The 21,253-nt window shown below is 55.6% G+C and overlaps 2 protein-coding genes across 3 annotated transcripts in view; both read right to left on the bottom strand.

Moving 5' to 3' along the window:
- Positions 1–21,253, bottom strand: part of BCAM (basal cell adhesion molecule (Lutheran blood group)) — a 366,430-nt gene that overhangs the window by 55,122 nt on the left and 290,055 nt on the right. The window lies entirely within an intron of this gene.
- On the bottom strand, positions 509–4,533 carry LOC105869612 (uncharacterized). The gene is made up of 2 exons (XM_075993167.1): positions 4,252–4,533; positions 509–4,133 (listed from the first exon to the last, which is right to left on the bottom strand). The coding sequence occupies exon 2, from the start codon at positions 3,604–3,606 to the stop codon at positions 1,699–1,701; it is 1,908 nt and encodes a 635-aa protein (XP_075849282.1). The 5' UTR covers positions 3,607–4,133; positions 4,252–4,533; the 3' UTR covers positions 509–1,698.

Raw genomic sequence — 21,253 nt, 5'->3', positions numbered from 1 at the left:
AACTCGGTCCGACTCTCCGGTCTGAACGCGCGTTTCCCCCGCGTCTGTCTCCGCGGGCCTGTCTCTGTTCTGTCCCTGTTTATCTCTCTGCTGTCTCCGTGTCTCTCGCCATCTCTCTGTCTCTCGGTTGCCGCCTGCCGCGCTGCCTCTCGTGGGGCCTCGGAGTCGCTAGGGCAAGGGTTCGAATCCCGACTCCCACTTCCTCGCTGGGTGACCTTGGCCGGGCACTTCCCCTCTCCGAGCCGTTTCCTCCCTCGTAGGAGTAAATAGACGCACGCGGGCGGGGACCAGCACCCGGCAGGCGCCCAGGACCTAGCCCTCTGCCTCCTCCACGTGCCTCGCCAGCTGAGGGTCTCACCCTGGCTGGGGTGGGGGCTGGGGAGCGAGGGCCCCCCAACCCCCAAAGCGTGCGTCTCCCCGCGGGGTCGCTGCACGCAGCCGGGGCCCGCGGGGCACAGGGCGGGGAATCCTAGATGCTCAGAGGGAAAGAGACATGGAGACAGGCACAGAGATCTTGGGAGACAAAGGGAAGGAGAGACAGGGGCGGCGGGAGACACAGACACTCCAGGAGGCCGGAGTCACAGCGGCCGAGGCCGGGCGCCAGGATGTGGGGAGCAGCGCCCCTCCCCTTCTCCCCCCTCTGCCCTCCCACTGCGGGGGGGGCTGGCGGTGGGGAACAGGCCGGGCGGGTTGGGGGCATGACTCAGACTGGCTGGGGCGGGGCCTGCCCAACGCCCCGCCCTCCCTGGCCCCGCCCCTGGGAGGGGCCCCGGAGGCGCGGGGCTTTCCCGGATTTCCCTGGGGGCGGGGCGCCGGCGGGGTTGAGTCCGGGTCACCTAGGCAGAGGCGGCGGCGGAGGAGGAGACTTTGGGAACACGGGGGGCAGAGGCGAGGGGGCTGCACCCGGACCTGCTCAGGGGCGCGGGGAGCCTCCCGGATTCTCTGGCTCTCCCTCTGTCTTTGCGACTCCGTCCCTAGCTGCCTCTCACGGTCTCCGACCCCGCCCTCTGTCCCCATGCCCTCCGCAGCGCCTCTCTGGGACCCTAAACGTGGGTGTGGGGTCCCAGTCCCCGGGAAGGGACTTTGGCCGGACTCGGGCCCCACCTGGGTGGATCGTTAACCCAGGATGTGAGGAACGGCTGTGGGCAGAGGCCTCACCCCTTCCCTCTTCTCTCTTTTCCGTCTCTCTCCCCGGATCTCTTCCCCTTAGCGCCCTGACATGGTGGAACATCTGGGGCACAGACCTGGGTTCAAATCTCACCTCCACCCCTTGCTCCCTGTGGGACCCCAGACAAGCCGTCCCCTGTCTTGAGACTCAGTTTGTTTTTCTGGAAAATGGGGACGATGCCAACCCCTCCCTGCCAGTGTTGTGGGGGCTGCAGCAAGCTCCTGTACTCCATTGTACAGAAAGGGAAGCTGAGGCTCAGGGGGCCGGGCTTAGGGTGGCGACCCTAAGAGGTAGGGTTGGGAGGACACCCAAGTTCCTTCCACTCCCTGTCACCCTCTTCAGGTGGTGCAATGGCTTCCAACCTGCAGGACTGGAGAGGCCAGCAGATGCCCTTGGCCCAGCTTGACCCTCCCACCCTTGGCAGGGTGGGAGAGAGGGGCTGAGGGTGCTCTGAGGACCAGTGAGGCTAAAAGGGCCTCAGGGAGAAGAATCTGTGGAAGAAAGACAGGTCTGAGAGAGAAGCAGATTGTTTAAGGCGGGAGAGAGGCATCGGGGGAGTGGACAGGGTCTGACAGGAAGGGAGGGTCTAACGAGAGAGGAATTGGGGGGCAGGCAGGGTCTGACAGAGAAGGTGAGGGTCTGAGGAGACAGGAATTGGGGGGGCAGGCAGGGTCTGACAGAGAAGGTGAGGGTCTGAGGAGAGAGGAATTGGGGGGCAGGCAGGGTCTGACAGAGAAGGTGAGGGTCTGAGGAGACAGGAATTGGGGGCTAGGTAGGGTCTGATAGGAGGGGAAGGTCTGAGGAGAGAGGAATTGGGGGGGCAGGCAGGATCTGACAGGAGGGGAGGGTCTGAGGAGAGAACAATTGGAGGGCAGGCAGGGTCTGACAGAGAAGGTGAGGGTGTGAGGAGAGAGGAATTGTGGAGGCAGGCAGGGTCTGACAGAGAAGGTGAGGGTCTGAGGAGAGAGGAATGGGGGGCAGGCAGGGTGTGACAGAGAACGTGAGGGTCTGAGGAGACAGGAATTGGGGGCTGGGTAGGGTCTGATAGGAGGGGAGGGTCTGAGGAGACAGGAATTGGGTGGTGGGTAGGGTCTGACAGAGAAGGTGAGGGTGTGAGGAGAGAGAATTGGGGAGCCAGGCAGGGTCTGACAGAGAAGGTGAGGGTCTGAGGAGACAGGAATTGGGGGGGCAGGCAGGGTCTGACAGAGGAGGTGAGGGTCTGAGGAGAGAGGAATTGGGGGGGCAGGCAGGGTCTGACAGAGAAAGTGAGGGTCTGAGGAGACAGGAATTGGGGGGGCAGGCAGGATCTGACAGAGAAGGTGAGGGTCTGACAGAGAAGGTGAGGGTTTGAGGAGACAGGAATTGGGGGGGCAGGCAGGATCTGACAGGAGGGGAGGGTCTGAGGAGAGAAGAATTGGGGGGCAGGCAGGGTCTGACAGAGAAGGTGAGGGTCTGAGGAGACAGGAATTGGGGGGCAGGCAGGGTCTGACAGAGAAGGTGAGGGTGTGAGAAGAGAGGAATGGGGGGGCAGGCAGGGTGTGACTGAGAACGTGAGGGTCTGAGGAGAGAGGAATGGGGGGCAGGCAGGGTGTGACAGAGAAGGTGAAGGTCTGAGGAGAGAGGAATTGGGGGGCAGGCAGGGTCTGACAGAGAAGGTGAAGGTCTGAGGAAAGAGGAATGGGGGGTGGGCAAGGTCTGACAGAGGAGGTGAGGGTCTGAGGGGAGAGGAGTTGGGGAGGTGGGCAGGGTCTGACAGAGGAGGTGAGGGTCTGAGGGGAGAGGACTTGGGGAGGTGGGCAGGGTGTGACAGAGGAGGTGAGGGTCTGAGGGGAGAGGAGTTGGGGAGGTGGGCAGGGTGTGACAGAGGAGGTGAGGGTCTGAGGGGAGAGGACTTGGGGAGGTGGGCAGGGTGTGACAGAGGAGGTGAGGGTCTGAGGGGAGAGGAGTTGGGGAGGTAGGCAGGGTTTGACAGAGGAGGTGAGGGTCTGAGGGGAGAGGAGTTGGGGAGGTGGGCAGGGTGTGACAGAGGAGGTGAGGGTCTGAGGGGAGAGGACTTGGGGAGGTGGGCAGGGTGTGACAGAGGAGGTGAGGGTCTGAGGGGAGAGGACTTGGGGAGGTGGGCAGGGTGTGACAGAGGAGGTGAGGGTCTGAGGGGAGAGGAGTTGGGGAGGTGGGCAGGGTTTGACAGAGGAGGTGAGGGTCTGAGGGGAGAGGAGTTGGGGAGGTGGGCAGGGTCTGACAGAGGAGGTGAGGGTCTGAGGGGAGGCTAGAGCATCAGAGGAAGTCTGAGAGGGACACAGTGAGGAGGAGAGAGTTGGGGAAAAGCGAGTCCGAGTGAAGAGGAGATCTGGAGAGGGTCGGCGGGTGGAGGCCATGGTCTGAGGGAGGAGGAGCGGTGTGAAGAGGGCCTCCGTGGGGAAGGGGGGGACGAGAGGCATGCCTGGGAAGCCAGAAGGGACCAGGGGGAGGGAAGGGAAGGGAGGCCGGGAGTCAGCCCCGCCCTGCAGCTGTCTCTATTTCCCAGAACCTTCTGCCGCTCAGGAAAGTCCCAGCTCCCACAGCAGCCTCCCTCCAGTGTCGGGAATGGAGGATGCGGAACCAGGATGGCCACCCCCTCTTTTCCCCCTTGCTCCTTGCACCCGCAACTGAAGAGGGCTAGAGTCTCCGTCTCTGGCCCTTGAGCTTTGGAGGGCCCTTCACCGGCAGGGGCAGCCCCTGGATGACTCTCAGAGACTTCCCAGAGAAGGTCCGGAAGTTCTGCTTGGTGTCTAACCACTTTCCCTCATGCAGGTCACCCTTGGGCCTCTTCAGATCTCCCTCCTGCTGCTGCTTCTCCCTCAACTCCTTCTGGTGAGGAGGGGCCAAGAGCTTACCTGCTGAAGATCCCGAGAGGGAAATGAAGTCCCAGCTTGGAGTGTGTGGGCCGAGGGCAGCTCTCTTGTTCTTGGGGCCTCGATTTCCCCTTCTAAGAAGAGAGGGTAGGGCAGGGCTGGTCAGGCTCTAAGTTCCCATCTGGCTCAATTCCTTGTCCTGCTTTGCTTCAAACTGAGGCCTCGGTGCAAGTTCTGTCGCCTGCTCCTCACCTTTGTGACTTCTAGGCAGTTACTTAATCTTGTGGAGCCTCAGTTTCCTCATCTAAAAGTGGACCACATCAGGAAAATATGCCTGCAGTCCGAGCGACATAGCAAGACCTTGTCTCTAGAAAAAAGAGAAAAATCAGCTGGACATAGTGGCACAAACCTGTAGTCCCAGCTGCTCTAGAGGCTGAGGCAGGAAGATCACTTGAGCCCAGGAGTTGGGGAGGTCGCAGTGAGCTGTGGTGATGCCACTGCACTCTCGCTCGGGTGACAGAGTGAGACTCTGTCTCAAACAAACAAAAAAAGAAAATATGCTTCTGTACCATAACGCTTATATATACACACTGCTCAATGCAATGTGACTGCTATTATTATTGTTATTATTATTATCATCGTCAAATAATAGCAGGACCCATTTCATTGGGGACAATAGGATCCAACATACTGGGCTCAGAGACATGCTGGGCTTAGAAACATAACGGTTGAGCCTAGCTGTGTGACCTTGGGCAGGTGGCTTTCCTTCTCTGTGCCTTTGCTGTGATTCTATGATTGTGGGTGATAATAGCTCCTGCCTCCCAGGATTACTGAGCAGATTAAATGAGACCAGTGTGTGGATTGAATGAATGATGTCCATTCCTATCTCCACGCTACCAGCTTTAACCCTTACCCTACCCATCAGGCCAGGGCTTCCTTGTCACCCTGTCCCACCCTCAGAGGAGACAAGATGGGGCCATTCACTCTGGGCTGAGCTACCACTAATAACTGGCCCACTTAGTCCTCTCAACACCTGGTGAGGAGAAGTCCACTCAACTTCTCATTTTGTGGAGGAAGAAACAGGCACAGAGAAGTGAAGTCATTGCCCGGGTGACACAGCAGGGAACTGGGGGAAGTTGAGATTTTAAGCCAGGTCTCTGTGACCCCAGCACCCTGCTGACCTGGGAGGGGTGGTCATTAGTTCCAGAGACCACAGGTGTGCCCTTCCAGCCATAATCCTAGACTTCTAATTCCAGGGAAGGCATGGTTTACATGGGGAAACTGAGGCATAGAGAGGGAAAGTCATGTGCCCAAGGGCAGCCTCGGAGATTAGCAGGACCCACAGTCTGCAGCACCCCTCTGCTGCCTCCTGGTCCAGGGTGGGGGTCCAGGAGGTGGAGAGACGGTCACTTCTTAGCAGCAGAGAATCGAGTTAGACATAAGGGTCTCTCGAGGAGGAGCAATCACTAGAGCCTCCAGGGAGGTCAGGGAGAGCAAGTAAATTCTGCAGACAGAGGAAAACAGAGTTTCTGAGCCAGAATGGGAGGGACCTGCCCAAGGTCAGGCAGCCTCCTGTCTGGACTCAGGGCTGGAAGTCCACCGAGCCTGCACAGGGCTCTGCTCCTTGCGGCCGCCCCACCCCACCCCCAGGGGTGAATGCAGGCCAGCTTCCTGGAGCATGGCCTGCACCTCCTTGTTCCTCCCCACCCTGGGGCCTTGGCAGCTGTTGGGACTCTTGGCATGGAGCAGAATCCGCCTATTTGGGGTCTAGGCCAAGACTTAATCTTCCCCTTTCTCCCTCTCCTGGGTCTGCACGCACGACGCTGAGTCAGAGAATTGCGACATCCTCCCTTGGCAGGGCTGGGAGACTGGGCACCCTCGCCCCCAGCCCTCACCTCGCTTAGCCAGGGGTGCTGGGGTGGGGATGTGGAGATCGGCATCTGCCCTGGGTGGGTGGGTGGGGGTCTGGGAAGGTGGGGCGTATGAAGGAAGGCAGGAGGGGTCCCAGTGGGGTGACACGGACAGTTGGACGGTGTCACAGTGGGCCTTAGTGTCCACGGTCTCATTGTTTGGGTTGGAATCCCTGCTCTGCCACTTACCAGCTGTGTGACCCTGAGCAGGTGATTTAGCCTCTCTGAGCCACCCATTTCCTCACCTGTAAAATGGGGGTGAAAGCAGTGCATTGCCTCATGGGGTTGTCGTGAGAGTCAAGCCAAGCGGATTAGCACGCGTCGGCGCAGGCCTGGCACGGGTTGAGTTCTGGGTAAACGGGAGGTGTTATTTTTACATGCTGTTATTCATGTGGAGTATGAATAATGCACAGAGACACGCACGCGGCTCAGGCCCCCTTTCAAGAAGGGACTTGTGGCCCCGCTGGCAGGCGTGCAGAGAGCTGATGGCCCCCGGCACCAGGCTCCTTCGGGGTCCCCCTCAGCTCCCCAGCGGGACTGGTCTTCCTGGGCAGCCTCCTGCCAGTGACTGGGCCAGCCGGGGCCGGAGGGTCTGGCCGATTCGCCCACTGTGGGCTCTGCTGTGGCGCCGGCACCGCAGCCACCTCTGCCCCCCCTGCCCCCCGCTTCCTTTCTGAGCTGTTGCTCCCAGAAACATTTTGCACCCCCGACTCCGTTACAAGCATCTGCTTTCTGGAAGACCCGCCCTGTGGCAACAGACTTTGGAGTCACACAAACAGACTGTGACTATGGGCTCTGCCACGTTCTCATCTTCTCTGGGCCTCAGTTTCCCCCTCCAGGCACAGAAGGTGACCTTGAGAATAACGTGATGGCTGAGAAAATTCAGTGAGCTGGCAACAAAGCCTTTGGTGCAGTTGCCTGGCAGAGTGAAGGCTGCCTTCGTCATCCTCACCCTCATCCCTAGGGAGCAAGGGCTTGGGGTCAGGCTGACCGGCTGTGTGGCTCCCTCGGGCAGGGCCTTGCCCTCTGAGGGTGGACTCCTCCCTCCCAGGGTAGGACATTGGCTAGGCCAGGCGTGGAAAGCTCCCCCAGGGCCTGGTGCCCTGGGGACAGGAAATAACCAGGTGGTGTCTTGGGGCCGGGTGATAGGTGAGCTCGGATCTGCAGGGCTGGCATGTCTGAGTCCCAGTGAGGCCCTGGACTTGGGCTGACAAGTAAAGGGAAGTCCCAGGGCTGGGGAACCGTGGTGTCCTCCTGTAGAAGTTCCCTGATTCCAGGATTCACCACGAAGACGGGGAGGGGAAGCCCCTTGCCCAGCTCATTCCGCCTGCCAGAGGGGACGGAGGAGGCCCAAGAAAGGAGGCGCTGGCAGGGGAGGGCAGTGCCTCACTCTTCAGACTATCACGCCCTAGGGCGAGGAAGGCCTCTGCCATCAGACCGGAGGCCCCCAAGGTGTGGCCGTGTTCCCCATCAGGGTAGGAGCTCCTCCTGGGTTTGCATCGAATTCTTCCTCGGCCACCAGGTCAGGATCTCCCTGAGAATGACAGGGCGGCTTCTCCACGGATTAGATCTCTAACGGTGTGCGATGCCTCCCCTCTCAGACTTGGAACTCCCCCTGGATGAGTGGCTGGGACGGGCCTCCCATTAGACTAGGAGTTCCCTGAAGATGGGGCGCATGCCTCCCTCGTCTGTCTAGGACAGTGGTTCTCGATCGAGGGGGGCAGTTTTGCCTGCCCTGCGCCCTGCCTGGGGACACTTGGATGAGTATGAGACTAGACTAGAGCCTCCTGCAGATCGCAGGCATGCCTCTGCCATCAGACTGTCGCCCTCTGAGGGCGTCTGGGGCCTGCCTCCTCCACCAGACTGGAGCTCACCCCCTTGAGTCCTAAAGCTTGAATCCTCCATCCAGCTGTGAGCGCTGTGAGAACGAGGTTAAGCTTTGTCCCCGACATTGGACTAGGAACTATGAATTCTAGGAACAAGCTGGAGTCTGCTTCGTTTGTCACATTAGTGGTTGCTCCTTGAGCCTTGAGTTGGGTAACCATGCCTCCCCCATCAGCCTAGCCACTCCCTGAGTGGGGGCAAGCCTCTCCCGTTGAGCTGGGAGCCCCCCTTCCCCAGCCCACCCCAGCATAGCAGAGCGTGGAGCCTGTGCAGGAGGAAGGGACAGTACCTTTCCTGAAACTCCAGCCTTTTCCCTGGAAGTCGGTGCCTCCCCCGCCCAAGGCCACAACCTCTCCTGTGGCCACTAGGGCCTAAAAATACAGACACAAAAGTCCCTCAGGCTCCTGAGAAAGCCAAGGTCACAGTAGGCCCTTCCTCATTTGAGCCGGGGGGCCATGGACTCACCTCCCTTGTTCTCAACTGCTGCCCCAGTCAGGGCCACCCCCATCTTCCAAGATGTTCCCACAATATTGGGGACGGGGCTGGCCTGTGTCCCCTGCCTCATCCCCATGGAATCAGCTGGCTGTGGGCCGGGAGCAAATCCTGGCACGGGAGCCTCGCAGCCAAGCAACCCCCTGGCAGGCTTGGTTTTCACATCCGGAAAGTATGAGGCTGGCCTGGGTGTTGCTGAGGTGGATTTGCCCTCGGGGAGTGGCTGGCTGTGGCCGGCTGGGGAGAAATGGGCTAGATGGGCTCTCACCATTGTCACCATCTGCAGGAGGTGGGGGTGGGGGCTTGGCTTGTGGCCTCCGCTTTGAACATCATCCCTGAAATCACCCCTGAATTGGTCCCTCCGGCCCTCTGCGGTCACACAGAGTCACAGCCCGTCTGCCCACTTCTGGGAAAGTCAAATTGTGTTATGTGTTTCAGATCCCAAATTCTCTTCTCATGGGCCCCTGCCGCGTCCTCCGGCCTCCATGCAGGGGCTCAGAAATTTTTGTCCCCTGTCGAGCCAAGTCATCTGAGGAACAGAGAGATTTGGAATTGTGGGATTTTTAAAAGCCTTTAAAATTAAGAAATATTAATATTAATATTGGGGAATTGCATGAATTAAAATATAATCTTCAATTTCACAAACTATTGTAAAGAAAACAGGTTAAGAAAGAGTGTTGCCACTTCCTCAGAAACCCCTTCACGCCTCTTCCGAATCTCAACTCCCTTCCGACCCCCAGGTAACCTGTATTCTGACTTTTATGGTATAATTTCCTTGCTTTTCTTTATACTTTTACTCCCTATGATCACTACCATTTTGAACATTTTTAATCTTTTTTTTAGAGACAGGTTCTCGCTCTGTCATCCAAGCTGGGGTGAGGTGGCAAGATCATAGCTCACTGCAGCCTTGAATTCCTGGTCTCAAGGGATCTTCCCACCTCAGCCTCCCAAGTGGTGGGATTACAGGCTTGAGCCACTGCACTTGGATTTTCTTTTTTTTTGAGACAGAGTCTCGCTTTGTCACCCAGGCTAGAGTGAGTGCTGTGGCGTCAGCCTAGCTCAAACTCCAGGGCTCAAGCGATCCTCCTGTCTCAGCCTCCCAAGTAGCTGGGACTACAGGCATGCACCACCATGCCCGGCTAATTTTTTCTATATATATTAGTTGGCCAATTAATTTCTTTCTATTTATAGTAGAGACGGGGCCTCGCTCTTGCTCAGGCTGGTATTGAACTCCTGACCTAGATCAATCCACCTGCCTCGGCCTCCCAGAGTGCTAGGATTACAGGCGTGAGCCACTGCGCCTGGCCTTGGATTTTCAATAAGGGAGTTTTGTAGTACAACCTCTTGTATCTGGCTTCTTTGCCTCAATTTTATGTCTATGAGGTTCAGTCATATTCTTGTACCTGTTGAAGTGGGTTCATTTTTCATTGCCGTGTAGTATTCGTTTGCGTGGATATACCACAGTTTATTACTCCATTCTTTGTTGGTGGGCATGTGAGTGGTTTCCAGTGTCTGACTCTCTTGACCAAGGCTGCCTTCATCTCCTGGTGCCCATGAGCGCGCATTTTCCAGCATTATCCAAGAGTGGAATTGTTAGGTCCTAGGGTGTCTAGCTGGAGAAGATATGGCCAAACAGTTTTCCCATGTGGTTGTGCCAATTTTCACTCCTACTTCCAATGTCTGCTGTGAGTACTCCTTGACCTGTGTCTTTGCAGACACTGGATCTACCAGATTTTTAAATATGAGTCATCCTGATATGTGTGTGTGTATGTCTCTGTGTCCGTGTGTCTGTGTGTATTGGAATCTCATGGTGGTTCTAATTTGCATTTCCTGGATCAATAACCAGATTGAGCACCTTTTCCTACATCCACTGTCTACTTGAATCCAAGCATGTGGGAGTCTTAAGAACAGAGAATTCCAGAATCCTAGAATCTTAGGCGCAATGAATTCTAGAGGCCAGGCACAGTGGCTCACGCCTGTAATCCTAGCATTCTGGGAGGCCGAGGTGGGAGGATCGTTTGAGCTCAGGAGTTTGAGACCAGCCAGAGCAAGAGCGAGACCCCGTCCCTTCTAAAAATAGAAACAAATTAGGTGGACAACTAAAAATATATAGAAAAAATTAGCCGGGCATGGTGGCACATGCCTGTAGGCCCAGGTACTTAGGAGACTGAGGCAGGAGGATTGCTTGAGCCCAGGAGTTTGAGGTTGCTGTGAGCTAGGCTGACACCACGGTACTCTAGCCTGGGCAACAGAGTGAGAAAGAAAGAGAGAAAGAGAGAAAGAGAGGAAAAGAGGAAGAGAGAAAGAGAGGAAGAGTGGAAGAGAGGAAGAGAGGAAGAGAGAAAGAGAGAGGAAGAGAGAGAGAGAAAGAGAGAGAGAGAGAGAGAGAAAGAGAGAGAGAGAGAGAAAGAGAGAGAGAGAAAGAGAGAAAAGAAAGAAAGAAAGAAAGAAAGAAAGAAAGAAAGAAAGAAAGAAAGAAAGAAAGAAAGAAAGAAAGAGAAAAATAAATAAAGAAAGAATCCCAGACTTTTAGGGAGCAAGGGAGTCCAGAACCCTGTGTCTCAGTTTCCTCATTTGAATAACAGGGATAATAGAAGTCTGTAATGCACCAGGGAGGTGATGTCCATGTATGCACCTGGCATGGAGCCTGATATGTAACGAGCGCTCAGTAAACGTGGTTTTTCTGAAGGCGAGATTCTCATATTTTTGTTCTCTCTGTATCCTTGATATCTAGAACGGAACAGAGGTCTGATAAGTATTTACTGAATGAATGAATCCTAGAATCAAAGGATCAAAGGACTGAAGAAATCTGTAATTACACAACTTCAGGAGCAAAGACGAATAGAATTTAAGAAATTAAAAATGATCAGATCAGAAAGTCTGAGAAACGAAAGGATGATAACAATGCATCCTTGTCAAACCTAAGACTCACTCACTGTCTTAGGCTCTTAGAAACCAGGAAGCTGCACCGGCCAAGCCCTCCTAGCTCGGAGTAGGAACTGAGAAGAGAAAGGAGTCAGGGCCCAGATCTCATCACCCCCTGTCACTCCCCCGTGCGGCTCTTCTAGACCTTTCTCATTCCCACGGGCTCCCCGTGGGCCTTCCCAGCCTCCTCCCTGCTCAAATGGACGGATCCTGAGGAAACTGCTCCCTCCTGGGCTGTCAGTGGGAGAAAGTCCAGGCTCCTCCCTTGGACCCCAACCTGCACCTGCACCCTCCCCCCGCTACCCGGCCCTAGACCAGGCACCACCTCCCTCCCGCCTTATCTACCCCCCCACCTCACCCACACCCCTCCCTGCCTCTTAGCCAAGGCCTCTGCCCCCCACCACCCTCCTACCAGACACAACCCTTTCACTTCAGTCTCAAAACCATGCCTCTTCCTCCGAGATGCAATGTGGGGCACAGAGTAAGTGCTCAAGAAATGCATCAGGCTTCAGCCTCCTCCAGGAAGCCCTCGCTGATTTCTGTACCCAGGCTGTGTCCTCTGGGCTCCCTGACCCCAGCCCCAACCGTTCTGGGTTGTCACTGTCTGGGGACAGGCCAGTCTCACCCATGTGTGAGCGTGTGAGGGCAGGCCTGGGGCCGCGTGTACCCAGCACTGCCCCACCAAGCAGAGACCTCGTGGAACGGGGCTGTCAAGCCCATCTGACTATTGAAAGTCTCCTTACAATGCTCTGAATTGTGTGCCCTGATGCCATCTTTTGGGGACCTGGGGATGGCTCTGCTCACTTTTCCAGGTCAGCAAAGGAGTGCCTGAGGTTTCGAAGGGAGGCAGGCTGGGCCCAGACGCCGCTCAGCCAAGGACCTGCCCTCCTGAGACACAGGCGCCCGTTGTCAGCGGCTCAGGTCCTTGTCGCCAGTTCCACCCTGAAAGCTCATAAAGCCCTTCTGTTTTGTTTGCAAACATTTCTCCGTGTACCCGCACTGAGAGCTGAGACCTCAGCACCCACCCTCGGCGAGCACTGTTCCCCCTCCCCGTCTCTCTCCTCCTTTGCCCGAGACACAGGGAGGTTAGGGCATTTGTCTAAGGTCACACCTCCAGGGAGCAGGAAGATTATTCAAAGAGCAACTTTATTGAGGTACAATTTACACATGATAAAATACGCCCATCGTAAGTGTGTACGTTGGCTGAGTTCGGATACACGTGTACAGCCATAATCGTACTCCGATCAAGATATAGGGCATTTCCATCACCCCCCAAAGTTCCCCTGTGTCCCTTTGCAGTCAATTCCTCCTTTCACCCCCAGTCCCTGGTGGCCACTGACCTGTTTTTGTTTTTGTTTTTTTTTGAGACAGGGTTTCGCTCTGTCGCCCAGGCTGAAATGCAATGGCCTGATCATAGCTCACTGCACCTTCAAACTCTTGGGCTCAAGCAATCCTCTTGCTTCTATATCCTGAGTAGCCGGGATTACAGGTGTGTACCACCAGGCCTGGCTAATTTTCTTATTTTTTGTAGAGACAGGATCTCTCGCTGTGTTGAGACCCAGGCTGGTGTCAAATTCCTGGCCTCAAGCAATCCTCCTGCTTTTGCCTCCCAAAGTGCTAGGATTACAGTCAGGAGCTGTTGTGCCCCCCCCTCATCTGTTTTCTTATCCCTATAATTTTGCTTGTCTGAAATGACAAATATATGGGATCTTACAGTATGTAGTCCTTAAAAAAATCATTAACAAATTTGCCTGCAGTAAAATACACTCTTCTCAGCATACAGTTCTATAAGCCTTGACACATACACAGTGTTGTGTAGCTACCACCAGAATCAAAGTACAGAGAAGTCTCACCACCCCAAAGCCCCCCATGTTGCCCCTTGTGGGGGTCACGTCCTCCCCCCATGCTGCCTTGGCAACCACAGATCTCTTTTCTGTCCCTATAGTTTTACCACTTTTCCAAAATGTCTTATAAATAGCATAATGTAGTTTTTGAGTGTAGCTTCTTTTACTCCACACAATGCTTCTAAGATTCATCCATGTTGTGGTGTGTATCAGTAGCTATTCTTTTTCATGGCTGAGTAGTATTCCACTGCATGGGTGGACCATAGCTCACTCATCCATCTACCAGATGAAGGACAATTTGGGTTGTTTACAGTTGTTGGCAATTACTATTAGAGCTGCTATAAAAATGTGCTACAGGCCAGGTGTGGTGGCTTACACCTGTAATCCCAGCACTCTGGGAGGCCAAGGGGGAAGGATCGCTTGAGCTCAGGAGTTCAAGACTAACCTGAGCAAGAGGCAAGACTAGCCTGAGACCCTGTGTCTACCAAAAATAAAAATAAAAATAAAAAAAACCCCAGCCGAGTGTTGCAGTGTGCACCTGTAGTCCCAGCTACCTGGGAGGTGGAGGCAGGAGGATGGATTAGAGCCCAGGAATTGGAGGTTGCAGTGAGCTACAGTGAAGCCACTGCACTCTACCCTGGGTGACAGACGGAGACTCTTGCCTCAACAAAAACAAGGCAATTGAACACCCCTCCTCACGACTCCTACCCCTTCAAAAAAAAATGCACTACAGGTTTTTGTGTGAACACAGGTTTTCATTTCTCTTGGGAAAATACCGAGGGCTAAAATTCCTGGGATCTATGGGAAGTGTATATTTAATCTTGCGGGAAATTGGCAAACCGTTTTCCAAAGTGGCCTCTCTGGTTTGCGTTCCCACCGGCAGCCCGTGGGAGTTCTGGTTGCAGAGCTGTGATGTGAGTCCAGGTCTGTGAGACGGGACTGAGGTCTTGGCCACCAAGCCACACCACTCCCGAAATGTAATAACAATTGCGACAAGAGCTCTCTCCACAAGTTGACATCATGCATGCAGCTGTTAAAAAAAAAAAAAAATGAATCAAGGCTGGGGCTCACGTCTGTAATCCTAGCCCTCTGGGAGGCCAAAGCAGGAGATTGCTTGAGGCCGGGAGTTCAAGACCAGCCTGAGCAAAAGCGAGACCCCTGTCTCTTCATAAAACAGAAAAATTAGCCGGGCCTGGTGGCACACACCTGTAGTCACAGCTACTTGGGAGGCTGGGGCGGGGGGGGGGGGGGGGGGGAAGATTTAAAATACTTTAAGAAAAAAAATGAGGAGGCTTTTCTGGTGCTAATGGGGTATGATCTTTCAGATCTATTGTTAGGGGGGAAATGTAGAACAGAAAGACCATTCGGTTTGCCTAAAGAGAGAAGGGCAAAGATGGGCATGTCCGTACTTTCTTGCAAGCATGCAGACTGTCTCTGGAACAAAACACAAGAAACTGGAGCCGAAACTGGGAGATAGGAACAGGGTGGGAGTCACGGTGGGTAGGCGATTTGTCACTGCCCTTTTGTACGGTTAGAATTTTGGAACTTGTGAACCTCTTACCTCTTCGAAATAAACACATACGATCCATTCAATCCCAGGTTTTGCTCTGGTATTGAACAAATAAGGTTCCTGCCCTCAGGGAGTCCCAGTCTAGTCTGGGAGATAGTTAACAAGACAAGTGAAATAATAGCCAATGTCAGGTATTTGCTAAGGAGAAAAATAAAGCTGGCAGGGGACTGAGGGGAGGGGAGGGGAGTGGAGGCTGTTTAAGTCCAGCGGTCAAGGGAGGCTCCTGCAGGGAGTGATGTTTGGGCCGAGACTGGAAGGGAGGGGAGGAGCTATGCAGGCATCTGGGGAAGGGATTCCAGGCAGAGAGAACAGCAGGTGCAAAGGCCCTGAGGTAGGCTGTACCAGCTGTTTGAGGCCAGTGTGGCTGGAGCAGAATGAACAAGGGGGAGGATGGAAGGGACACTGGGGAGATGTAGGTGGCAAGAAGATCGTTTAGGTTCTTGTGAACCACTATAGGGGCTTTGGCTTTTACTCAGGGGGAGCTGGAGCCATGGAGGGTTCTGAGCAGGGAAGGGACACCATCTGAGTTAGGTTTTCACAGGGTCCCTCAGGCTGCCTGCGGGGAACAGACTTTGGTGGGTGAGGACCCAGGCAGGGAACACATGGAGAAGGTGACCACATGGTCCAGGCTGTCAGTGATGGTGGCTGGACCAAGGTGGGGGCATTTGAGATGGGAGCCGTGGCTGGATTCAGGGGGTATTTTGGAGGTGGAGCTTCCAAATAAATCAGACGAACAACATTAAAATGACAGCAAACATTCATGGCACTCCTGCCCGGCTGGACACTGGGGACAAAGGGGTGACCAGGACAGCACTGGCCCTGTCTTCACTGGTCTCTCAAGCCCAGCGAGTGGAGACATCCAGATACACCTTTGCTTCTATCTGTCGTGGGGGCTGGCGGGGGGACAGGGGGAGCCAGGAGAGGGGGGACCAAGAGGAGACCAGGGGAGCATCCCTGGGGGACAAAGTTTGAGCTGAGACCTGAAGGAGGTGGGCAAATGTCTGAAGTTGCTGGGCAAGGGATGTAATAGAAAACCAGAAAGGAGGGTCGTGGCGCCCCACTTGGGCTTTCTCCCGAGGGCACTGGGGAGCCACGGCAGGTGCTGAGCAGGGGTCAGGGATTGGGTTTTGGGAAGACTCCTCTGGCTGTGGTGGGACAAAAGAGTTCAGAGTCAGGGAGAGCAGCTGTGCAGTAAGGGAGCAGGTGGCCCGGGTCAGGAGGGGGGTCTAGGAGGGTGGGGTGGAGAAGATAAATTCCAGAGATCTAGGAGGCCACTTTCCATGCGGACTCCAGTGACCGTCAGCCACTGTCTCAACTCATGGAGCTTTTCACCACCACCCAGTGAGGTATCCCCATTTCACAGCTGGGGAAACTGAGGCTGGCTGGGAGAGACACACGTGCTGGCCCCAGGTCTCACGCAGCAGGGTACAGGAGCCAGCTTTCAAACTTCTGAATTCTCTGACTCCAGAGCCTTTTCACATTCACGCCCCCTACTTCTGACAGCTGGGGAAACTGAGTCTCGAAGTGGCAGTGAAATTCCTGGTCCAAAGCCACGGGGCTTGCCTCCCCCTGGGCAGGGATGGGGCCCTGCCCAGCCCCTATCCTTCCAGCCCTAAGAGCTTGACCTCGGGGAGTCCCCGTTCTGGGCTGGGCCGCCACTCCTCCCTCCCAATGCACTTCCAGCCCCCAGCCGGCGCTGGACTTTAACCCCGCGCCCCGCTGGCGCCGACAAGGGCAGGCGGGCGGTGCAGAGGCTGGCGGGGCAAAATTCCCCTACTCCCCGTGCCAGGGGAGTTACCTAGGGCACAAGGACAGGGAGGACAGGTTCAGAGAAGGGGGAAAAGGCGGAGAGGGTGGCATCCGCAGCTCGACGGAGCCGTGGTGCTTCCCTTCTCTGTGCCTCAGTTTCCCTCTCGGTAAAATGGGTGTGCTTCCTCCTATGGATGTAAAGAAGGACCCGGAAACCTTCGCAAAGGCAGAGGAGTCTTCCCCTCTGGCCTGACAGGGCGACGAGGGGGTCTTGAGTCTGATGAGGGAGACAAGATTTCCCAAACCCTTCTCCGCTTGGAGAAGGTAGGAAGCTCTGGACTCCCGGCCTGCGGGGAAGCGGGGAGGGGCGGCTCTGCTGCGGGAGACCCGGTGGGGGTGTTGAGGGGCTCCCAGGCCCCCTGGGGGAGCTGACGAGCTTCCACACCGATGGTGGAACTGGGGAGCCCCTTGAAGAGATGGGGGAGACACAGAACCTGCTGGTCTGACGAGGAAGTCGTAAGAGTCCCCCAGCCCGAAGGGGGTGCCAAGGCGCTGGGTCCGAGGTTCCAGCGTGACCGAAGAGACCGGAGCACCTCGCTGCAGCGCAGCCAGCGCTCTCCCGAGCCCGGCACCTGCGAGCCAGGACCGCACGACAGGAGGGCTCTGTCTGCCCCGCTCCGGGCCGACTCCCCTGCGCCGGCAAGGACCTGGCTGGCGGTGTGCTGGCGCCACCTAGCGGCTGCTGCGGGTCGGGCCGGCCATCCAGGGCTAGGGGAGAGCCGAGCCCCCGATGACCAGGGAAGGGCTCCCTGAACCCACCTGCGCGGACCGGGGTCCGAATCCCAACCTTGCCCTGAAACTGTGGTCCTGTGGCTCCACGGCATTTATCTTCCACGTGGCAGTGAGCAGGGTCTTTCTGAAGCACGAGCCTGCCCCTGCCTCTCCCCTGGCCACCCCTCTTCCATGGCTCCCAGTGCCTTGGGAGGAGTCCACACCCGGGCCACAAGGCTGGCCTCTCCTGAGCTCCAGCTGAACCAGCAGCTTTGCAAAGGTGTCGTGCTCAGAACTCACCTTCAGGCTTTTGCACAGGCTGTTCCCTCTGCCTGAAACACCCTTCCCTGCCTCTTCCCCGGCATCTCTCCTACTCCTCCTTCGGGTCTTGGAGTAGGTGCCTCCTACTTCAAGAGTCCCCCCTGGTTCCCAGGCCTGGGTCGTGCATTCCAGTAGGGCTGTTGTGGTCACCGCAATGTCCCCACAGGGCCTGATATGGGCTGTGTACTCCAGATTTTACTGAATGAATGAATGAATGAATGCCAAGCTAAAGAGTTTGCCAGGGCAGCTGCAGGAGCATTTAATCAGGGGAGGGACATGGTCAAATTTAGAAGCCCCTAGCCTCCTCCTTAACCTGGGGCCTTTGCACATACTGTTCCCTTTCCCTGGACCATTTGCACCCGGTGACTCCCATTCACCCTCTAGATCTCAGCTGAGCTGTCCCCTCCTCCAGGAAGCCCTCCCTGACTCCTCTGATCTCCCACAGCCTCCTGGGCTCCCCCGACTCAGCCCTGGCCGCTGCCGGGGTGTTATTATCTGGGGACGAGTCTGTCTTCCCACTGGATCCGGGAGGGCAGGGCCAGGTTCTGTTCCCCCTTCGCTTTCTTTGAGCTTACAACAGGGACATGGTTCTGTTGGGCCCTGGGTTCAAATCCCCACTCCCCCATCTGTGGAGTGTCTTGGGTGAGCGTGGTCCTGTCTCAGAGCCCCAGGTTTCTTGTGTGAAATGTGGAAAGAGCAGGAAACGTGGGTGGAAAGCCTTGCAGGGGTGTGGTGGGGCATTGAGGAGACAAGACCCTGAGGTCCTGAGTTGACCGCGTGCCGGGTGACTGTGGGTGACCCACTTCCCCTTTCGGGGCCCATCTGGCTGGATGAATGGGTGGCAGCGGCCCCGTCCTGCCGGGACATTCTAGGAGGCGCGCTCGGGGCTTCCCGAGGTGGGAGGGTCAGGGACTCGCAGAGGGAAGAGGTGTCTGCTGGGTTAGGGGAAAACCAGCCTTCCCCATCATAAAACGGGTGACGGGAGGGAAACAAAACAAAGCCGGCTCCACCGGGGCATGAGGGGAAGTTGGGGGAGAGGATGAGGGGCCCCACGAGGTGGGTGAAAACCACAGCCTGCAACTCGTTGCCAACTTCCCGGCCGGAGCCTGAGTGCGTTGGGGTCCAGGCGAGCTCCCTGCTCACTGGCCTCTCACATGGACCATGTCCTGTTCCCGCCTCCGACCCTGCCCCGCCGGCAGCCTTCCTGCCTCAGGAACGCAGCTCCGTCCTTGGAGCTGCTCGGGCCCAGACTTGGAGACCCCTGGCTCTTCTCCTTCCTCACAGCACAACTCTGCCCCCAACGGTCCCTTCCCATGTGGCAGCTGGGGATCCCGTGGGAACCCGAGTCAGGGCCCGTCCAGCCTCTGCTTAGAGCCCTCTGTGGCTCCCACCTCACGTGGGGTGATGGCCAAAGTCCTCACCTTGGTCCACAAGGCCCTGCTCAGTCCCAGTCCCCTCTGTCCCTCCCCTCGTCTGTGCTCCCCCTGCTGACTGTCCAGTGCTGTGCTGGCCACGCTGGCCACGCTGGCGTCGAACCTGCTTTCCTGCCTCCTGGCCTGTGCACAGACCTCGCTTTCTGCTTGAAATGCTCTTTCCCTTCAACTCCCCTCCCTGCTCCGCCGATCTCCCATGCCTCACCTTGCAGTGGGCTGCATAATGCCCCCCTCCCCACAAAAGATGTCCAGGTCTGAACCCTGGAACCTGTGAACGTGACCTTACGTGGCAAAAGAGGCTGTTCTCATGCGATGAAGCATCTGGAGCTTCGGGGGCAGGAGATGAGGAGACGACCCCGTGTTATCTGGGTGGGCCCTAAATGCAATCACAGGATCCTTATAGGAAAGAGGCAGAGGGAAGAGAAGGTGCTACGATGATACGATGATACGGATGGACGTATGAGAAGGCCATAGAAGCAGGGTGGAGTGATTCGGCCACAAGCTGGGGGATGCAGCCCCCACAGCTGGAAGACACAAGGCACAGATTTTCCCCTGGAGCCTCTGCAAGGAACTAGCCCTGTCAAAATTTTGATTTTAACTTCATGAGACTAATTTTTTTTTTTTTGAGACAGAGTCTCGCTTTGTTGCCCAGGCTGGAGTGAGTGCCGTGGCGTCAGCCTAGCTCACAGCAACCTCAAACTCCTGGGCTCAAGCGATCCTCCTGCCTCAGCCTCCCAAGTAGCTGGGACTACAAGCATGCGCCACCATGCCCGGCTAATTTTTTTCTATATATATTAGTTGGCCAATTAATTTATTTCTATTTATAGTAGAGACGGGGTCTTGCTCTTGCTCAGGCTGGTCTTGAACTCCTGAGCTCAAACAATCCACCCACCTCGGCCTCCCAGAGTGCTAGGATTACAGGCGTGAGCCACTGTGCCCGGCCATATTATTGTTAATGGTAGTAATCTTACCGTGGTATAGAACACTAGATCTTATTCCTCCTATCTAGCTGTAGTTTTGTATCCTTTACAAATCTCTCCCTCTTCCCTTCTTCCCCCTACCTCTTCCCCCCTAACTTCTAACATGCTCTATTCTACTTTTTACTACTATGAGATCAGCTTTTTTTAGCTTCCATGTATGAGTGAGAACAATCTATGTTTAACTTTATGTTTCTGGTTAATTTCATTTACTATAATATCCTCTAATTTCATCCATGTTGCCTCAAATGGCAGGATTTCGTTCTTTTTTATGGCCAAATAGTATTCCATTGTGTATATATGTTGCGGCAGTGTGTACAGCTAGTGTTACAGCCCTTGTTACAGCTCTTACTCGTTTGACCGGGGAAAGAACCGAGCGGCACACGAAGAGTCGGAGAACAGCCTTTATTCTTCTACAGCAGACTCAGCACACCTAGTGTTACAGCTCTCTTCATGTCTTCCAACGTTCCCTCGATGTTCTCTCCCCTTCCTGCCCTTCTGCCCCTGCTTTTATACCCTTGGTAGGGCTCAAGAAGCGTCCAATCAACTACAAGCTTTAACATCCAATCAGCAACAAGCTTTAACATCCAATCAACAACAAGCTTTAACATCCAATTGAAAACAGTGGGATTCAAAAATTACCCAATCAGAGGCCGGGCGAGGTGGCTCACGCCTGTAATCCTAGCTCTCTGGGAGGCCAAGGCGGGCGGATTGCTCAAGGTCAGGAGTTCAAAACCAGCCTGAGCAAGAGCGAGACCCCGTCTCTACTATAAATAGAAAGAAATTAATTGGCCAACTAATATATATATAAAAAATGAGCCGGGCATGGTGGCGCATGCCTGTAGTCCCAGCTACCCGGGAGGCTGAGGCAAAAGGATCGCTTGAGCCCAGGAGTTTGAGGTTGCTGTGAGATAGGCTGACGCCATGGCACTCACTCTAGCCTGGACAACAAAGCGAGACTCTGTCTCAAAAAAAAAAAAAAAAAAAAAAAATTACCCAATCAGGATCACGCAAGCAGTGTGGCGGGAAACAGGCCGCTGCACGTGGGCCTGGGGCATTCCGGCAGGCGGGTGTCCGGGGCGGCTGGGTGCCGTGTGGTCCAGCCCCAGCGGCGTGCCTCTAACTGGCCTCGAGCAGCACTGGCCCCCGGAGATGCGGAACTACGGGGAGGTGGCAGTTGGCCATGCCCCAGCACCCGACATTTTCCGCATCATATATACCATATTTTCTTTATCTGTTCATCTGTTGTACACCTAGGTTAATTCCATATCTTGGCTCTCAAGAATAGTGCTGCAATAAACATGTGGGTGCAAATGTCTCTCTGATGGACTGACTTTCTTTCTTTTGGATAAATGCCTAGCAGTGGGATTGCTGGATC

The sequence above is a fragment of the Microcebus murinus genome, chromosome 16, assembly GCF_040939455.1.
Source record: "Microcebus murinus isolate Inina chromosome 16, M.murinus_Inina_mat1.0, whole genome shotgun sequence".
Classification (NCBI taxonomy): Eukaryota; Metazoa; Chordata; class Mammalia; order Primates; family Cheirogaleidae; genus Microcebus; species Microcebus murinus.
The sequence above is the reverse complement of the archived record's forward strand: the minus strand, read 5'-3'. Positions and strand labels throughout refer to the sequence as shown.

Coding starts and splice junctions, on each gene's coding strand:
- LOC105869612 (XM_075993167.1), bottom strand. CDS start 3,606: ATGCCTCTCGTCCCCCCCTTCCCCACGGAGGCCCTCTTCACACCGCTC.